The sequence below is a fragment of the Oppia nitens genome, unplaced genomic scaffold (genome assembly GCF_028296485.1).
Source record: "Oppia nitens isolate AA-2021 unplaced genomic scaffold, nextdenovo-longstitch-racon4-pilon3 scaffold7_pilon_pilon_pilon, whole genome shotgun sequence".
Classification (NCBI taxonomy): Eukaryota; Metazoa; Arthropoda; class Arachnida; order Sarcoptiformes; family Oppiidae; genus Oppia; species Oppia nitens.
Window position 1 is genome coordinate 1,096,844 of NW_026533251.1, and position 18,919 is coordinate 1,115,762.

General features: G+C 22.6%; 4 protein-coding genes across 4 annotated transcripts; all 4 read right to left on the reverse strand.

The window, feature by feature from the left end:
- Positions 1-474: 474 nt before the first annotated feature.
- Positions 475-2,230, reverse strand: LOC128963336 (uncharacterized). Its single transcript, XM_054309840.1, has 4 exons — positions 2,209-2,230; positions 1,909-2,125; positions 1,666-1,811; positions 475-890 (listed from the first exon to the last, which is right to left on the reverse strand). Exons 1-4 carry the CDS (start codon positions 2,228-2,230, stop codon positions 475-477), a joined length of 801 nt encoding a protein of 266 aa, XP_054165815.1.
- A 3,392-nt stretch (positions 2,231-5,622) lies between these two features.
- On the reverse strand, positions 5,623-7,260 carry LOC128963270 (fatty acid-binding protein-like). Its single transcript, XM_054309774.1, has 3 exons — positions 7,163-7,260; positions 6,541-6,612; positions 5,623-6,399 (listed from the first exon to the last, which is right to left on the reverse strand). Exons 1-3 carry the CDS (start codon positions 7,170-7,172, stop codon positions 5,819-5,821), a joined length of 663 nt encoding a protein of 220 aa, XP_054165749.1. The 5' UTR covers positions 7,173-7,260; the 3' UTR covers positions 5,623-5,818.
- A 4,993-nt stretch (positions 7,261-12,253) lies between these two features.
- LOC128963268 (uncharacterized) lies at positions 12,254-14,065 on the reverse strand. The gene is made up of 4 exons (XM_054309772.1): positions 13,785-14,065; positions 13,458-13,671; positions 13,119-13,267; positions 12,254-13,039 (listed from the first exon to the last, which is right to left on the reverse strand). Exons 1-4 carry the CDS (start codon positions 13,795-13,797, stop codon positions 12,588-12,590), a joined length of 828 nt encoding a protein of 275 aa, XP_054165747.1. The 5' UTR covers positions 13,798-14,065; the 3' UTR covers positions 12,254-12,587.
- A 2,454-nt stretch (positions 14,066-16,519) lies between these two features.
- Positions 16,520-18,338, reverse strand: LOC128963269 (RNA-binding protein MEX3B-like). Its single transcript, XM_054309773.1, has 3 exons — positions 17,650-18,338; positions 17,341-17,541; positions 16,520-17,109 (listed from the first exon to the last, which is right to left on the reverse strand). The coding sequence occupies exons 1-3, from the start codon at positions 17,951-17,953 to the stop codon at positions 16,832-16,834; spliced, it is 783 nt and encodes a 260-aa protein (XP_054165748.1). The 5' UTR covers positions 17,954-18,338; the 3' UTR covers positions 16,520-16,831.
- Positions 18,339-18,919: the final 581 nt, after the last annotated feature.

Consider the following 18,919-nt stretch of genomic DNA (forward strand, 5'->3'; position numbering starts at 1 on the left):
AAAAAATATTTAGAAAATATAAAATATATTTTATTTATTACAAATTTATAAATTATAAGTACAGCATACATATGTGACAAATAACATATAAATATCTTATGAAATTTTATAGTTTTTAACTACAAAGTAAAAAATATACAGTATGTTGAAAATACAATTATTAATTTTAATTTAAATATGTAATAATTATATCATAGTATAAATCATAAAGTATAACATTTTATTGTATTTTTGTTGTCTAAATTACTTAAGTATAAGGAAATTGAATCAAATAATTATAACATTGTGTGTATTTGTTACGGATAATTGATTTTCGCTTTTCTTATGCTAACAAATTAATGATAAAAAATTTATAAATTACGAAATATTTATTAATATAGAGAGCAAAACACAGATCATTTATTGTCATTATTAATAAGWTTAATGAGAAATTAATTAACACTACATATAATAACAAAGATTTTTTTGAGACATTTATTCCTCCGAAACAAAGAGGAATGAGAACAGACTTAATATGTATTTAGAGATAGCATTGTCTCCAAGTTTGGCCTTTCCTTTGCCGGTACGGGACTTGACTTTACTACAGACGGAGCCATCAGTGGGGAACAAATCCAATGGACACATCATATTAGTCAAGACACCGAAGTTGTCGTTTAGGAAGGACTTGAACACCTGYTGGCCCTTTGAGCCACACTTATCGCTTACCATTGTTGTCGTACAGTTGTCCCAAATGTTATAACCACAGCATAGAGTGCTATGGATTTCGTCGACATTTACTTTTGATGTCTCAATTTGATTGACTCTTTGCAGAAATTTGTTGTTACAGTCAGACTTGTGTTCATTAGTACTGAAGACCTTCTGGTGAAAACAGGGAGATTGGGTCAGGAATGCTAATGTGTGGTGTCATCAGCACAGGCAGGTTAGGTACCGGTAAATGTAAATTGTAATGAAAAAACAAAAAATAACAATTATTCATAAAAGGTATTATAATTATAATTAATTATTAATATCCTTCTATTATAATGGATATTATGCAATAACTAAATTAAAAAATTTGCAATATTTTAAACTAAATACAAGTTTTTATTTTGTGGTTTTTTAATTTATTTAAATATTATTAATATAAATATATTGATTATATAAACTCAATTAATCATTTTTCTATAGCATTACCTAGACCTTTTTGTAATCTACATTGATTTATTTTTTGTGAAAACTATTTAAGCATTAAGATAACAATATATTGTTAACAAAATGATAATATTTAAATAACCTTAAAAGTTAAGCATAACTAACAACTTTTTTTGCATAACTGTGAAAAAACTTGAAAATTTTCATACATATATGATATAACATAAATTAGTTTTCCTCTTTAAATAACAGTACCAAAAAAATTAGTTGTCTATTATGTAAACTATATGGTGTGTAGTTTGCATATAATTTGCAATTCAGTGACAAATTAATGAAAAAAATTGAATAATTATTTACTAAACACAGCAAAACTTTCCCAAATAAAAAATGAATATAAATTTTTAATGAAATCGTTAAAAAAATTAGAGCAAAACCATTGACTTTCCTGTTGATTGTTTCACTCATTTTTGTATTGATTGTAAATTTTATGTTTTTCTTCAATTATTAGATATTTTAAATATATATATAACTTACTTGACTTCTTGTCTTTATCTCCGCAAAATCGGTTGATCCTGAAGTCCACCTGATCTATGATTAGGTCACTTATCTCCCGATGCAAAGGTGTTCCGCACTTTTTGAAATAGTTTTTCAGACATTTCAATGTATCGTCTCTTATAGTTCTGTAAATCACAAATAATTTATAGATAATCGATGATAACATTTGTTTATAAGGATAGGACACACAATAGGTTAGGTATAGGTATGTAAAGGGCATACTTGCAGACGCGGTTAAGGCCGGCCTCTGAGGCGATGACAGCAGTCGGGTCTTTGCCTTTTCCCATATCAACCATTTTGTTCATACATTTTTCGGCCTCTTTTTGATGACAGAGATCGCTCTTTGATCGGCCCTTTGACTTGTTTTTGGTACGACTTCGGCGTCTTTGGCCATCAATTTGATTAGCAATGAGTAGCAATAAAATTGTTACAAAAATTACTGCAGAATTAAAATTTATAAATATATTTTCATTGAAAAAATACAAAATATTTATTTATAAATCATAATAAAAAAATACTTACTGTTAGTCACCGATAATTTCATTTTTTTCAAAAAATACAGTAAATAGCAAAACTTGTAATGTATTAAATAATTATCGACACAATCTTTATTTTTTTGTGTCACTAATGAACAATAATTTTAAATAATACTAATTTTAATGACAATACTATTAATAAATGATCACTTAAATTAATGATAAAAAATATGAAAATTAATTTTTGTTAAATTATACAAACAAATACATACAAAAAAATCTTAACCACAATATAAAGATTATTAAAAAAAATTTAAACAAATAAAAACTATTGTTTTCTTGTGGTTAGACAGACACTGTTTGGATAACTTTTCACAACTTTCTCTCTAACTTTTTGTTTGAAAGATAGAAAGGCATTCATTCAGTCAATACATATGTTAGGACTGAGCGCTGTTTTGATAGGTTTTCCTTATAGTTTGCTTTACAAGAGAAATACGGTTGAACTTTGTGTTTGATTTTTCCTAAACACACAAAAAATAAAAATTGAGGCCAAATATGAATGAAATATCATATTATTATTTTATGTGTATTTTTGTGTATTGCTAATTGAATTTGAAATATTTTGAAATTAGAGTTTTCATATTTAATATTTTTGTAACCAAACCGAAACCAAAATCTWTGAAGTATTAAATGTTTAATCAAAAATCAGAATATTATTAATAAAATAAATAATTATGATTATACAAGTTTATCAATATTATATAATTAATTTATATTAAACATCTAATATACATTTTTTATATATACATTTAATTTAATTCATATTTAATCTGGGTTAATTTATGTTTATTAATGACTTAATAATTGTATGAATCTAAACAAATTCTATAMTATAATTTTTAAATTTAAAATTTAAAAAAGCATTAATTTATTTAATAATATATAATAGTAATTTAAAATATACACCAAAATTTAATTTTAAAATCATTAATATTGAAACCGTTTTAAATCTCTAATTTACATTATATTATTATTATTACTTTATTATACTGTATTTAAATAGAGTACATTGGTAAAAACTTGATTTTTAATGTCACCAAAACATTAAAAATAAAAATATCAATAGATGATTAATTATAATTTTATGTTTTATTGAAAATATATTGTATAGATTTTAGATAAGATCTTTATAAACAATATTAAAAATATGACAATCAATTGTTGAAACAAACCTTGTAAACAAGTTTTTCTTATTAATAATGTGTATATAAGTTAATAATTAATTAATCTTAAATTTTTAATAATTACTTGTCTAAACTAATCAAATTAAATGTTTAAAAATAATAACAGTAAATTTGTATTTTTAAAATATATTTTTTTATTGAGTTTTCAATTAATTTTGATAGACTTCAGTTGAGAAGATATCTAACAACAATAGTGAATAAATATTTTAATTTATAGTACTGTATATTAATTTAATTTACTATTATTATAATATATTTATAATAAATATAAAATAAATAAAATTATCAAAATCAAAGTCAAAATCAAAATCAAAATTTTAAAAAATGAATTTTTGTAAACATATAATTTGCAAATAATTAAAAATGCCACCAAAAAAATTGACAATATTTGTTATAAAACAATAAATCATATGTTTTTAAATTAAGTTCATTACCAAATAAATATGAATTGAAATTATTTTGTATTAATCAAATTCATCGATAGTATACAAAATACTAAATATAAAAACTATGAATAATAAAAAAATATAAATTTATTTAAAAAATAAATAAATTTAAGTTTTAAAAAAATATTTATAAAAAATACATGATAAAACATAGATTAAAATACTAGATTGTATAAATAATGTTGTTTGCAAGGTTAATAATTGACAATAAATTTAAATTTTAGACAATTTATCAACAAATAAAAATCTCATAATGAATTCTTTCATATATTTGTCATAAGTTTTTTCCCAAATATAAATATTTTCAAAATTATTATTATTTATACAATTTTGACAATTAAATATAAAAAACTACGTATAAATTAGAAATTATAAAAATGATAAATAATAGAAAAAATAATTTAGAAATAAAACTATATTGTGCTGTCTTTTAAGTGTTAATTTGATATTTAATTAAAATTAAAATTAACATTGTTAATTTTATAACACGATAATTATATGTTAGTTATGTTAAAATTACTTAATTTATGTAATCTATTGCTCAATTTTATAAAATATTTTAATTATTAAATAATAAACCTTTCTTTTTTAAACAGTTTAATAGCTATTTAGTATTTTATATGAATTATGATGTAATATATTATATTATTTAATTGTATTGATTTAAATTAACTAAAAAAGATAGTGAAATTTCATTGTGCGAATCATTTAATAAATATAATAATGATTCAAATGACACAAATTATAAAAAAGTAGTTTTATTTTTCTGAAAAAACTTGTTTTTAATCCCATAAATTGTGCAAATCATATCCATATTAATTATTAATAATATAATTAGATTTTAATATTTCTACAATTTATAAATTAAATAATTTTTACGATATATTATATATTGCTTTAATTTAAAATACAATACAAATATTTTTCATGTAAAAAAAATAATAATGTATAATTGATTTTATAATTTCTTAAATAAAATATTTTTAAAATATTTATTTCATATTTTTGTCTAAATAATGATTAATATATAGTGTTTTTTATTGTTATTATTAAATGTATATATATAATTATAATTATAATTATAATTTTCATAATCTTAATATCAATCAAATTCAAAATGATAGACAACTTGATTAATATCGCATTTGCCGTCGGCTTCTCTGTGTCGAGACTAACCCGTCAGCTGCTGGCAAACCAATGGTCACACCATGACATGGTTGGCCCAATTAACCACTAATCACATGTAACCGAAAATTGATTACCCGTATAATTGTCTTTAAAAAATTATATAACTTAATATTACATATTGTTGCCAATAGATAGAGTAATTTGTTTAATAAAACTTTTAGTTTAGTTCAATTCATATACAGTTTAATATTGAAACGTTTTTCAGTTGATAATTAATATAAAATATTAGATTAATGTTAGTATCACTTTCAATAGATTGTATATAATCAATAATTTATAAATTATATTAATAAATATTAAATTTCGCAAATGTTAACTTATCAATCAAATATTAATTTTAAAAACATCAAAATAAATATAAACTTTTAAAAAATCTTTTTATTATCTTTGTCTAACATTTAAATTATCAAAATACAAAATATCACTTAACGTGAATTATTAAATAATGTTTTTAATTTCTAAATATAAAAACTATTTTGTTATTTTATTAATTTTTTAGATAACTAAATAAATATAAATATAAATTTTTTATTGTATAATATTTATAGATATAAAATGTGTTAATCTGGTAAACACTTTGTTAGATTTACCACAAATTGATGGAATTTTTTTATATAATAACCTTTTAATATGATGTCAAAAATTAATATAATAAAAAAATTAAGCAAAAAACATGTCATAACATTATAATAATTTGTCAAAAAACGTTATAATGTTTAGTCATATTTGAGAAATAGATATTTTTATAATATTTTTTGACGACATTTTTCTCTCTCACTTAGTCTTCAGATTCTTCTTCATCTGACGAAAGTTTGTCCGTCTTTTCATAGATTCTTTCAAAGCCTACTTCGTTGACAACACCCGTCACCCGAATGGTTCCGTCCGGACGAAAGTCGCGTACAATTGTCACTGTATTTGAGTCTCCGACCTGTTTTTGGATCCATTTGTTGCCATTCCTGGTGATGGTTGAGTTAACTGTTGCGCCATCCATACGACTTTCTTCAAATGGTTCGCCAAATTTGAATGTAATCTCTGATGTCTTAAACTCGGAGACAGTTTTCAATGTATACGAGTCGTCATCATTTTGGGTGATGTGATAGTCGGGATGCGCTCGRCTGGCGATAGCTCTGAGGACAAACCCGACGCCCAATTCTTCGAGAAAATTGCCAAAGTTTTCCGATTTTGTCATTTTGTATTTTCCCGTAAACTCAACCGTTTGACTATTATTGTCATCTTTGAGCTTATTGTTGGTCTCCAGGTTCACGATATTCACTAACTCTTTGCTGGAAAAATCACATGAATTACCCGATGGGTTCAACCATTGCAAAGTCAGTACTGTTAGGCCCACACCAACCAACACTACATACAAATGTAAAAATAGTAAATAGTTTTCAATAATAAAAATTATTTTAATATTATTAATTTAGAAATAATTTAATTTAGTAATTTAATTGAATTTATAATTATTTGTAATTATTTGTAATTATTTGTAATACATACCAAAGATAAATGCATAAACTATGAGAAACAGTATCCGTAATGGTCTCGATCTCGTCTCCATTGTATTAATTTCTGATATTTTTGGCAACAATTATAATAAATAAATGACTAATTTTAGTGAAAAGTTAGTGAAAATACTTTTATATTTWAGTATCAAATTTTATCACTTATCAAATTTTATTAACAATCTATAGTAAACTTTATACAGTATATGTCATTATTTTTATACAAACATGAGATATAGATTATATTAATTCTTGATATAAAATTACAGTTATTTTTGCTACTGATTTCCAATTAATATATTTAATAAATTAAAATAAATTGTACTTTGATATTACATATAAATATTTTTATCATAACTATATTTTTTTGATGAACTATCATTAAATTATTGGATATTTAATTTCATCATTTCTCATATATGCATAAAAAAATATTATTATCACATATAATTATGAAACATAAAATCATATATAGTAATTAAAAGGAAAAATTATTTATTAGATGACAAATAATATTTGTCAATAATTATTTTTAAAAACCTTTAAAAGTAAAAATATTACAAAATTATAAAACAATATAGAAATGAAATAAAAATTAAATTAATAATAATAATTACTGTATTTCATGTATTAAAACACATATACCACACATACATATGGCAAATGTGTGATAACTAAAAAAATATTTGAACCGCAAATAGACACACACACTCACTAATATATAACTTTATATATATATATATACAGTATATCTAATGATACTTATATTTTATTTTTAACACTCAAACACTTATATATTATATATTATAAACTTTCACTTTTTTCTGAAATATCTATTTCTGGGACATAACATAAAGAATCGCACGTCTGTAATAAAAAACAAAAATTTTTATTTCAAATTCAAAACTTTTTATTTATTTTGTTGGATTTCACAGATTAGATTTTTTTTAAATTTAGTAGATATTAATTTATTTATTAATCATTWTATATAATACATTAAAATTATTAAATTATAATTAAAAACAAACTGTTAAATTACTGAACTATTTATACTTTTTATTTGTTTAGTAAAAAATTAATAAATTCAAAAATTAATATTCATTTRTAAACTCTTTTGTACTCAACCATCACTCAATCAATTGATGATAAAAACATTTGTTATTATTATACTTTAGTGCTTTAGTACTTCAATAATATGGAAAAAATTGTTTTCCAACTATTAAAAAACTTTTTTGATTTTTTCAAGTTTATACTTTTATGAAAAATTTGTTTTAATAAGCGTTTTAACTTTCATAAGTATCGATACTTTAATATTATTATAATATCATTATATCATGCAAAATAATAGAAAAATAAATTATTATATATATATATATATATATATATATTTAAAAATTAAATAACACAAATCGCTGATAAAATAATTATTAGTAAAATCCTATTAAATAACATAACATAAATTATATACAACACAACCAACAAAGTATTAAAAACTATTATATAATATGAATACTACGATATTATGCTTTCAAAATGATGTCCACAATGACCTTCACTTAAATTTTTTAGAGATTAATGAAATGTAAACTTATTATTTAAGAAATTATTTAATTGTGTGTATATTTTTTTAATTTTGAATTTAAACTAAACAAAATTACTTGAAATTTTCACATAAAACATTTTTAAAAGGAAATAATACTATTATATATCTTATGAATATGTATATATATATATATATATATATATATATATTTAAATATTTTATATAAACTTATTTACTTATTATAAGTGTCTTCGAAATATTTATAAGATTATCATAAGATAATTATCGATACAAAATATGTACAAAACTTTAATATATTTTTAATAAGTTGTAATCTTTTGTAATCTTTTAAAAAAATTTCACTTTTATTTTAAATAAAATATTTAAAATATAATATTTGGGCGATTATTAAGATCATAAATTTTACTACTCTGTATACTGTACTTAATGTTTATGCCATACTTTAAGTTATAACAATACTCAACATCCCTGTGCCTGACAATATACGGTATATTATATACCTGTGCTTAATCTTTTTGTTTACTATTTATTTTTAATTGAATTGTATATATTAATCATATAAATTAAATATATCAATTTTATATAATTAAATCAAATAACTGAAAAATGTTTTTTTAAATATACAACTACTGAAAGAAAAATCAAGGTTTGCTATGAAATCCTTATAATTTTCAATAATAATATTGTAATCGTTTTTTTCAATTTTTATGAAGTCTTTTTAAAGTTTATTTATTACATTATTATAGATTCAATTAATTAGTAAAACAATTTTTATGTCCGATAATCAATGAGATAGCAATATATATATACATTATATTTATTTGTTATCATTTGTATTGCTATCTCATTTAGTTAGTCACTGTCGACCTCATCTCTAATATACTGTTAACCAAAAGATATATAGATWTCTAATATATCTAAAACTAATAAATAAAAAATTTGTCTTTTATTGATATATTATATATTTAATTTAATTAATTTAGTATATATTATTATGAAATTTAAACTAATTTACAACAAATGTTATATAATATATTTTTCAATTATGAAATATAAGATTATTAATATTGTAAATTATATATACTGTATATTTATTGATTGTTATTTATTATATTTAGAGTTGGAGCAAATTTCCCAGAGAGAAAAGTTCCCTAATAAAATCCTTCGAATTTTTTTCGGAAAATATGGAAAATATTATGTTTTCCTTCCATCGTTAGAAATGGAAAATATATTTTATATTATTAAAATAAATAGTACCAAAACTTAGATATTTTACAAAAAAATATTGAAATATTTAAAACAAAATTTTAATTCAATAAACTTAGTGATACTATTTATTAATATCACTCAAAAAACAGTTTAATATAATATTAGTTTTTCAAACATCATAATAAAATGTGTTGTTTAGGGTTAATAGATGATAGAACAAGGAAATGAATTCCCAGAAAGAAGGGAATATAAGGAACATTTGGAAAATAAAACGAGGGATGAAATTTGATCGAACACTAACTATATTATACAAACAATGTATAATAAATATATAATTAATTCATTTGTATTATATAAATATAATAAACTAACTTAAATCATTTATCTCTAATTAACAATTTTTAAATAATTATTAATTACACATAAACACAATGTTATAATTATTTTTATTATCATTAAAAAAAACAAATTTTTAAATAAAAAGCATTTTGAAAAATTATATTTTATTGTTAATTGTATTGTCATTAAGTAGTTCATATGTATTAAAAATCATATGATGTAATATATTCAAGTATTATATAAGTATAATAAAAATAATTGTGATTTATATTTAAWATAATCAGATTTATTTTTATTGATTAAAATTAATATGTCATTGAAAAATTTATTTCACTTAATTTAGCAATTCATACATCAATAAACTTTTTTCTACACATTAGGACATTAAGTTTAATAGCCTTAGTTAATRTAAAGTACGGTATATTAAATTTACTAAATTAATTTAGTACTGTATATACTCTACTAATATATATATACATAAATATATGGTATCAGATAAATAAAATACAATTATTGTATAATTCAAATATAAATTTATTATTATTTAATTGGTTTGATTTAATTTAATTATTTTGAAACTATAATTACATAACAATCTGAATTTTGATAAAATTAATAAAATTAGATACTGTAATATTAATTATTTAAAAAAATATCTTCTAAAAATACATATATTTTCAATTTTTTTAACTTGTTTTAATATCAAATTGTTATAGATATCAAAAAAGCATAAATGTTCATGATCAAAAAAGTTATATTACAATATTAAGAACATTATATTATAGTTTAAAATTTTATTTTAATTTTTTAAAATAGTTTTAAATTAGAAATTACATATTTTATTATATTATGATTTTTCTATATTATAATCTATAACTTATATACTATTATATAACACAATTCAATAATACTAGACTATAACACATTTGACTTTATATTTGTTTAAAAGATTAAAACAAATAAATAACACATAAAACATGTTTAATATAAAAGTATGTGAATCTTGTGATACAAATTTGTAATCCAGTATTGCTTTGATAATCAAATTGAAAACATTGTTGTTTTTGAATTATTTAGTGTTTTTAAAAATAATACATTAATTCATTTATATTAAATTTGTATAATTATTACAAAAATCGAATCATATATATATATATATTATATATGCTATTAATTATGTTAGTAATGTAAATATTTTAAATAAATTATATTTAAACTTATATTAATTATTTAACAATTTATTAATTGATAGTTGACTTACAAACAGCACAACTGTCAACAAAATGAATACAGGATTTGGTAAAGCATTTGAAAATTTTAAAGTCGACCAATCGATCCGTCCATCAGATGATAATAAACCGATTTTTAATGAAGATTTGGTCCGAGAATTGTATTTAATTACTCTTAAAGATATCAACTTTTGCATAAAGAAAGGAAAACTTCATTGTATTAAATGTAATAAAGTTTTGACAATTAGAGACCCGAAAAATGTTAAATATAGATATGATTCACACGTTAGCAAAACTAATCATCAAAAATTAATTATTTAAAATAATATATATATTTAGTTAACTAATTAAAAGTTAATCAGAAATAATTTTAAATTTCAAAAATTAATATTAMATGAATTGATTAATAATTTATCAATAGATGGTGTGCTAACAACTACTAGTAATAATAAAATTAATATTAAATTTATACATTTATTATGATTTTTTAATAAATTATTTAATAAAATAAAAGTTGTTTAAAAATACGGTATTTATTCAATAAAATTATTTATTTAGTTATTTTTATAACAAAAAAATAACAGTTTCGAGTCAAATATATTTATGAAATTTTGTTATTTATTATTTGAAAAACAAGAGACATTGTGACGATAATAATTTMAATAAAAATATACTTATTATAAGAGGTTTGATAATAAAAATAAATATTTAAATAACACTAACAAACAATAAATTTACTCAAATTTCATTAACAAATTTTATTTACCACTTCATAGTTGTTGCTAACATAGCAATGAATTTTTAGTAATAAATGTTTTCATTTTTTTTATTATGAATTATATAAACATTTTTTTAATGACAAACTTTTTTTTAAAAAAAAATCTTATTAATGTAAAAATATTATTTTTGTTTGCCATATTGTAATGACATAATTATAGACATATTAAATTAAATACGAATAAAATTGTAATTATAATATAATTTATTTTTTTCAAAATTAAGCTAATGAATTGTAAATAACTTTAAAATTAAAAAAATAAAACATTTATAATTATTATAATAATTATAATTAATATATAAATATAATATTTTTATTTATTATATAGAAAATAATTTATTGAGAAATATTTTACTTTTGTCTTCATTTACTTTACTGTATATTAATTAATATACATTAAGTATATTGTATTTAAAATTCTTTTACTTAAATTCATATTATTATCAATATTTAAAAAACTATTAATAATTTAATTTTTTATATTAAATATATTGGAAAATGTTTGAAATAAAAATTTAATTACAAAATAAAAATTCTTTGAAAAAATTATTTATTGCTTATTTAAAAATTATAAAATGATTAATAAATACAATGCGCGCGCGATTTAATAATACAAATATATATTATATATATTATATATAATACAGCCATCCATACAATAATTAAAATACAAAAATAACAATAATAATAATAATAATAATAATTGATTCATTAAAAATCAATAAAAGCCATGAATTAATTTCTCTCAAAAAGTGTTTTCAATGCTTCAATAAAAAAATGAAAAATAATAGTTATATACAGATTTAGGGGAAAAAACAGTCGTAAAGTTGTTTATCAAAGTTTTTGTCGGATTTTCATTTTCGATACAAAATTTTTTGGGTCTTTATTTAGGATATAACAACTGTCYGGATTTGATCACTCGTTTATCTGGTGGTAACTTCTTTGATCTCTTCGGTCTCATCAGTGATAAACATAAACGAGAAAAGAGATGTCACGTATTTGGTCAGTGCGTTGTCGCCAATCTTTCCCTTGGCTTTGGTTCCGGGCACTGGTTTCAGTTTCTGGCACTGGTCTGATTCAGCCGGGAACAGATCAACGGGACAGGCCATGTTGGTCAGTGTGCCGAACACTCCGCCCATAAACTTGCCGTAGTTTTTGATGGCCAGATCGCCGCACTTATCTTTAATCATTTTGGTAGTACAGTCGTACCAAACGGAATAACCGCAACACATACGAGAGTGACTATCATCCGCCTGGCCTGTGATCTCATCGTCCACCTGATCAACAGTGGCCAAGAAGTTGTTATTACAGCCCTTCTTGTACTCCTCAGTGCTCAACACCTTCTGGTGAATACATGGGCTCTCCTTCAAGAAATCTAACGGAAGTTAATGTGTTATTATAGAGAAATAAAATTAAGGTTTTCATTAAAATCTATATATTTAACAAAAACATACCTTTTCTGTCAGGATTGTCGGCCTTACAGAACACATTGAGACGACCAGTAATCTGATCGACCACCAGATCCATTACTTCCCTGTGCAACGGTGTACCACATTTCTTACCGTATGCCTTAATACACTTTATGGTGTCCTCACGTATTGTACTAAATAGGAAAATAAAATTTTTGTTTTATTATATTTTCAAAACACCAATTGATTGTACGTTAAATTATTAATTACAATACAATTCAATTTCCTGTGAAACAAAATTATCGCATATTATTAGTTAATTAAATAAAATAAAACTCAATGACAATGATTTTGAAACACAAAAAAAATCAATTGTTGACATACTTGCAGATCTTGTCGAGACCTTCTGCTGTTGCGATCAGTGAAGTCGGATCTTTTCCTTTGCCTAATGATTGCATTTTATTAAGACAAGTCTCCATTTCTTTGAGATGGCACTGATCCGTCTTTTTGTTACGATTTCGGTTACGCCGTTGGTTCTTGTTTTGGGCTTCCGATTGGCCAACCAATAGTGCCACCAACACTACCAAACTTAACACAACTGTGCAAATAGTTTATAAAAAATATATATATATTAATTATTATATATTATATATTATCGATAATTTATTTTAGTTAAAAATTATAGTTTAATAAAAAACAATATTAACTCACATTTGATATTCATGTTAACTGATGTTTTAATTTTTGTGGACTCAAGTCGTCTAAAATTGAATTACTGGTTATATTGTTATAATCGACAAACACTATTGCTATTTGACAGATAAGTCTGTCTCCCGGAGCTACTCTTAAACGACTGGCCAAAGTATCAGCGATACGCTTCAAATAAATAACTCTTGTTTGAGGGGGAAAGGTATATGTATTAGGTATGACTAGGGGTTGGTATGATATCACTCGATGAATGAGTGGTTCAGTGAAAATGTCTTTTTTTGTTGTTGTTGTTGATGTCGTAGTTTCATACGATTGACTGATGCTTTTACTTTCACCAGATTTTTCCCCCGAAGTCATTGATAATTATTAATACATTAAATATCATTACATTTGCTTACATATTGAGAGACACAACCTTTTGCTTTACTAAATGAAATCACACTTTGCTTTTGAAGGTCAGTATATCACTTAACTCAATGGTATTACTATTAGAAGAGGATAATTGCCAACCATTTGGTATGATAATGAACCCCTGATTGTTGTAGATTTTTATGACATAGCAAACCAGGCATACCTGGCCTACCTGTGCAGGGGATGTCATATATACTTTTTCTAACTGTTGTAGCCAAGTTGAATAAATAACTAATAGTTTACTATATTATCCTATAGTACTATTTATATTTTTTAATTTTAATATTACCAAGGTTATATGTAAAGTAATATTGCCTATCTTGCTTATTATTCACCATACAATCTACGTAATAGAGATTTAATATACCTGTGCTATTGAGAAATATATACTGTATATAATTATAAGGTATTATTATTTTATTTATTGTTTTATTTTGTGTTTTGAAAGTAACTCTTTTTATTCCTATTTTTATAATTTGTTTCAAACAAAACAAAAAATAAGTGATTCACTATATGTTTTGACAGATCTCCCTCTCAAACCCAGTGAACCACTTCAGATACTCTCTAAAAATAATCTCTCTCTCTCTCTCTCTCTCTCTCTCTCTCTCAAGATTATGATTGATTAATTTAATGGCAATAACAAAATTCAACAGAAAAAATAAGTTAATAACTAAAAAAAAYTATACTTCAAATAACTTTGTATATATATATATATAGCGTATATTATAATATACTATATTTTCAATGATAACTTTACTTTAATGCTATCAATTAAAATTCATAAAATCCTAAAATATAAAAATAAATTATTCACACAATAGTCTGATGTTAATTTTATTTTACATTACAATATAATAATACATTATATTTGGAAATAAGTTTCGCAAAAAAGAGCCTGAACTCCTTCCGATAAAATAAATTCCCTCCCAATCACTGAATTATTTTTTTTGTTACGGGTCGTTTCATAAAATATATTATCAATATGTTAAATAATACAATATAATTAATTATAATAGATCATACAGTACTACCATTCAATATTTGTGATTAAAAAATATACTGTATATATAAATTATAATTGCGTTTATTAAAGCAAAAAAAAAGACAGTCAAATAAAAATATTAAATAATTTATTTTATTTGAAAACTAACAATTAATCTACGAAACAAACAAATTATTTAATCATTAATTTAATGTTTTTTTTAATAAAAAAAGTATAATTTCTATTTATCTAATGGAAAAAATATATTATTCTGAGAAACTTTTTTAAGAAAGTATATATTTGGTAACTTTCCTTTAATTGGAAATTTGCCCATTTCTCTAATTATATATTCAGTACTAAAGCATAGCATAAAAAATTATGAACAACATTATCAACATTGAAAACACATATATAATTACTGGAAATATATATAAACCAATTGAGAGTTCAAAAAAAATATTAATGTATTTTGCAATTATTTCTCTTGTATTTGTCGTTTCATGAGAAGTGATCAATAAAACAAAAAATATTTGTCAATAATAATAATTATAGCGAAAGTAATGTTGAATTTCTAGTTTTGTTTTGTTTGTCCATTTGCTTCAACAACAAACTATATCAATGTTTTGCGTTAATTTTAATTACATTAAAAACCAGTACCCATAACGAAACAAATTCAATATATAGGTATACAATATACTAAGTTATATACAGTATATGTATATCATATCTCTAGCAATCAGTTGATGTCATTTACATTCACATACTGTCACCGCAAACAAGACATCCCTGAGTTTATGTCATTTCCTAAGAAACAAATCTTTTGAGTAAATCTTAACATAAAACCAGTTGTTAACAAAATTTAATTATTTTCATTTTTAAAAATTTAGAAAAAAAAATTTATTCAATAAATGTTTTATTTAACATATTTAAATTACAATATTASTTTCAATGAGTTTTAAAAAATTAAATTTGAAAAATTACAATGAAAGTTTAAATTTATTTAAATCCAAGTTTGTATTATTATTATTAAAATATATAAGAAATTATTAATATTTATGAAGTTAATACTCAAAATAACTTATTGACATTGAAAAATGCTTTCCTCAAACACTAATAAAATAATGTAACAAAATATTGAAAAATTATCATTAAATATAGTAAATGTAAATTAACAAACATGACATTTATGTGTGTATGTGTATATATATAATCAAAATTGCACGAATAAAGTTATCTTTATAATAATTATTTGAGTTAACCATAATCTTAAGCAAACAATAAATCTGATATCACATTGTCTTTTTAAAAATGTATAAAAAATTGTCAAAAATATTTATAAAGGTAATGTCATAGAAAAAATAATTATTATATAATATCAAACATTACGTCAATCATTATGACCATTTCAATGATCAAATTAAAATCTTACTATTATTTTTATAATCTATCTATAATTTTAAGATCGATAAAAACTTAACATTCAATTATAAGAAACTTTATATCATATGATTAGTTTAAAAAATTCAAAAAAAAAGAAATAATAGAAATAATGACTCGTAATAATAGACGCAATTTGTACGATAATCACTGCTTTTGACTAAATATTTGTAATAATTAATATAACGTTTCACTGCTGACCAAACAAATCAAAATTATTTCAATTTAATGCAATCAATTTGTGATCACCGTTGAACAGTATCTCAATACTAAAATTGTGGTTAGTTTTGGACATTACGTGATCGATAATACATTGTTTGGCGGTCTCGACATTTGATCCGAGGCCAGTTATCCTAAACGACGACGAATTGTCCACCATTTTCGGTGTTTCAATATATGTTTCTGTCAGCTTCTGGATATTTCGTATGGTATTACCATTGCGGCCAACAATCAAACCGATAAGCGATGAKGGGATGAGTAGATTCAGTGAAACAGAGCCTATATATTAAACAAAATTATAGTCAATGATTAAATTTTGGTAAACAATTGATTATTATAAGGAAAAATTCATAGGAAATAAAACCCTTTCATATGAATCATCTTATCCTCAATGAGTTATCTGTAGTAAAAACCACTATTCAAACTCATTAATAGTTGTTATAAGACTACTAAACGACTATTAAACTACACTTTCTATAGTCTAACTGATGTGATTCGTGTCACACATACCGGGAATATCAGAGTTTCTTTTGAACTTCAATTTTCTCTCTTCGCTGACAAACGTGAAGTGTTCAGAAGCTGACAGTATCTCAGTCTTGACTTTGAGGACATCTTCGCGACGACCAGTAATGATAAATACCGGTTCTTCACCCGTAACCGGCGTCTGGATATATGTCCGCGATTTAGCTCTCAATAACTTAATTTTTGATCCTAAAAAATCATAAAAAAATAAAATATTAACAATTATCGGTAATACAAAAAACAAATAATTACTAAAAAAAAATAAAATTAAATGCAATCTTAAGATATGATACATACCTTGTTTGCCGACTATCTGAGCCACGTGTGTGGATGACGGAACTGATACCACTTCGCAGTAATTCTTGTCCTGAGGACAGTTGTCCAGTTCAGAGTACATGCGATTCACATCGAAGTTGGTGTCCAATAGTGAAACACATTTGTCGACATAAGCGTTGCCCGTCAACTCCATTTCGGCCAATTGTCGGGCAATTTCGTAGAGACGGTCAACCGATAAGGGATTAGTAGGTGATGGTGTGTCCCGACCTGTGTGTGGCATGTATTCAATACTGTTATACCGGTGTCTTAGATTGTTTGGAGCCATTGACTGAGTCAATCAAGATTTTCAATAATGAGATAATGGGGTAATCAATGTATGAATAAGTAACCAAATTTCGGAAACAGTTATTACTGATAGGTATGGGTTATGAGATTATTAGTGTAATAGTTGTAATCAATTTAACGTTTGAATTACATATATAATGACATATGATTTGATTACTTATGAGTTTCTTATGATTGCATTAAAAAAAGTTTCAGTTTTTAAAAACTTTACGAGTAATTAAAAAACGTGTGAATCACGTGATGTAAAAACTTGATATAAAACTTATAAAACTAAATATCAAATTATTAAATAGTTAATTATTAATTAAAAGTTTTTATTTAAAATGTTTTGCATTTAGTTTTATTATATTATGTTTGGGTTAACAGTTTAGTAGTCGATGGATATTAAGTCATTACTAACCCGATATTGACTAAATAATTAACTATTTATACTTTCATATACCACATACCAGTGCTCTCTTATTAGATTATATTACTGTATATATTAATAGTTTATTTTTGCCACAATATATGTAAATGTCTTGTGAATGGATTCTTTGAAATTAATCTTTATATCAAATAATCAGAAAACGGATTAATAAAACCTATCTAATAGTTCATATTAATATACAGTATATATGCATATGATTTGAATTTTTCAGGTACATATGCCAGCATAGCCTATAACATTAATCCCTGTGCTCTTATCAGACATCAATGTCAACTGTTTATGTGATAGTTATCACAAAACAATTAATATATAATATAACACAAGTTGTCTGATTGGATGTAAATATTGTTGTCTTGCAAATAGTTTACCTTAAAACTAAAAAATAGTATTCATAATAAGTTTTGTTTTGTGTTTCATAATTAGATACAATATATTTAAATACATAATTAATATATTCATAAGTTAATAACTGTTTGGTAAATACTGATTAAGTAATTTTAAATTGATTTAATATTG

Coding starts and splice junctions, on each gene's coding strand:
- LOC128963268 (XM_054309772.1), bottom strand. Junction 13,268..13,457: donor GGTCTCGACAAGATCTGCAA/GTATGTCAACAA, acceptor TTTCCTATTTAG/TACAATACGTGAGGACACCA. Junction 13,040..13,118: donor CGACAATCCTGACAGAAAAG/GTATGTTTTTGT, acceptor AACTTCCGTTAG/ATTTCTTGAAGGAGAGCCCA.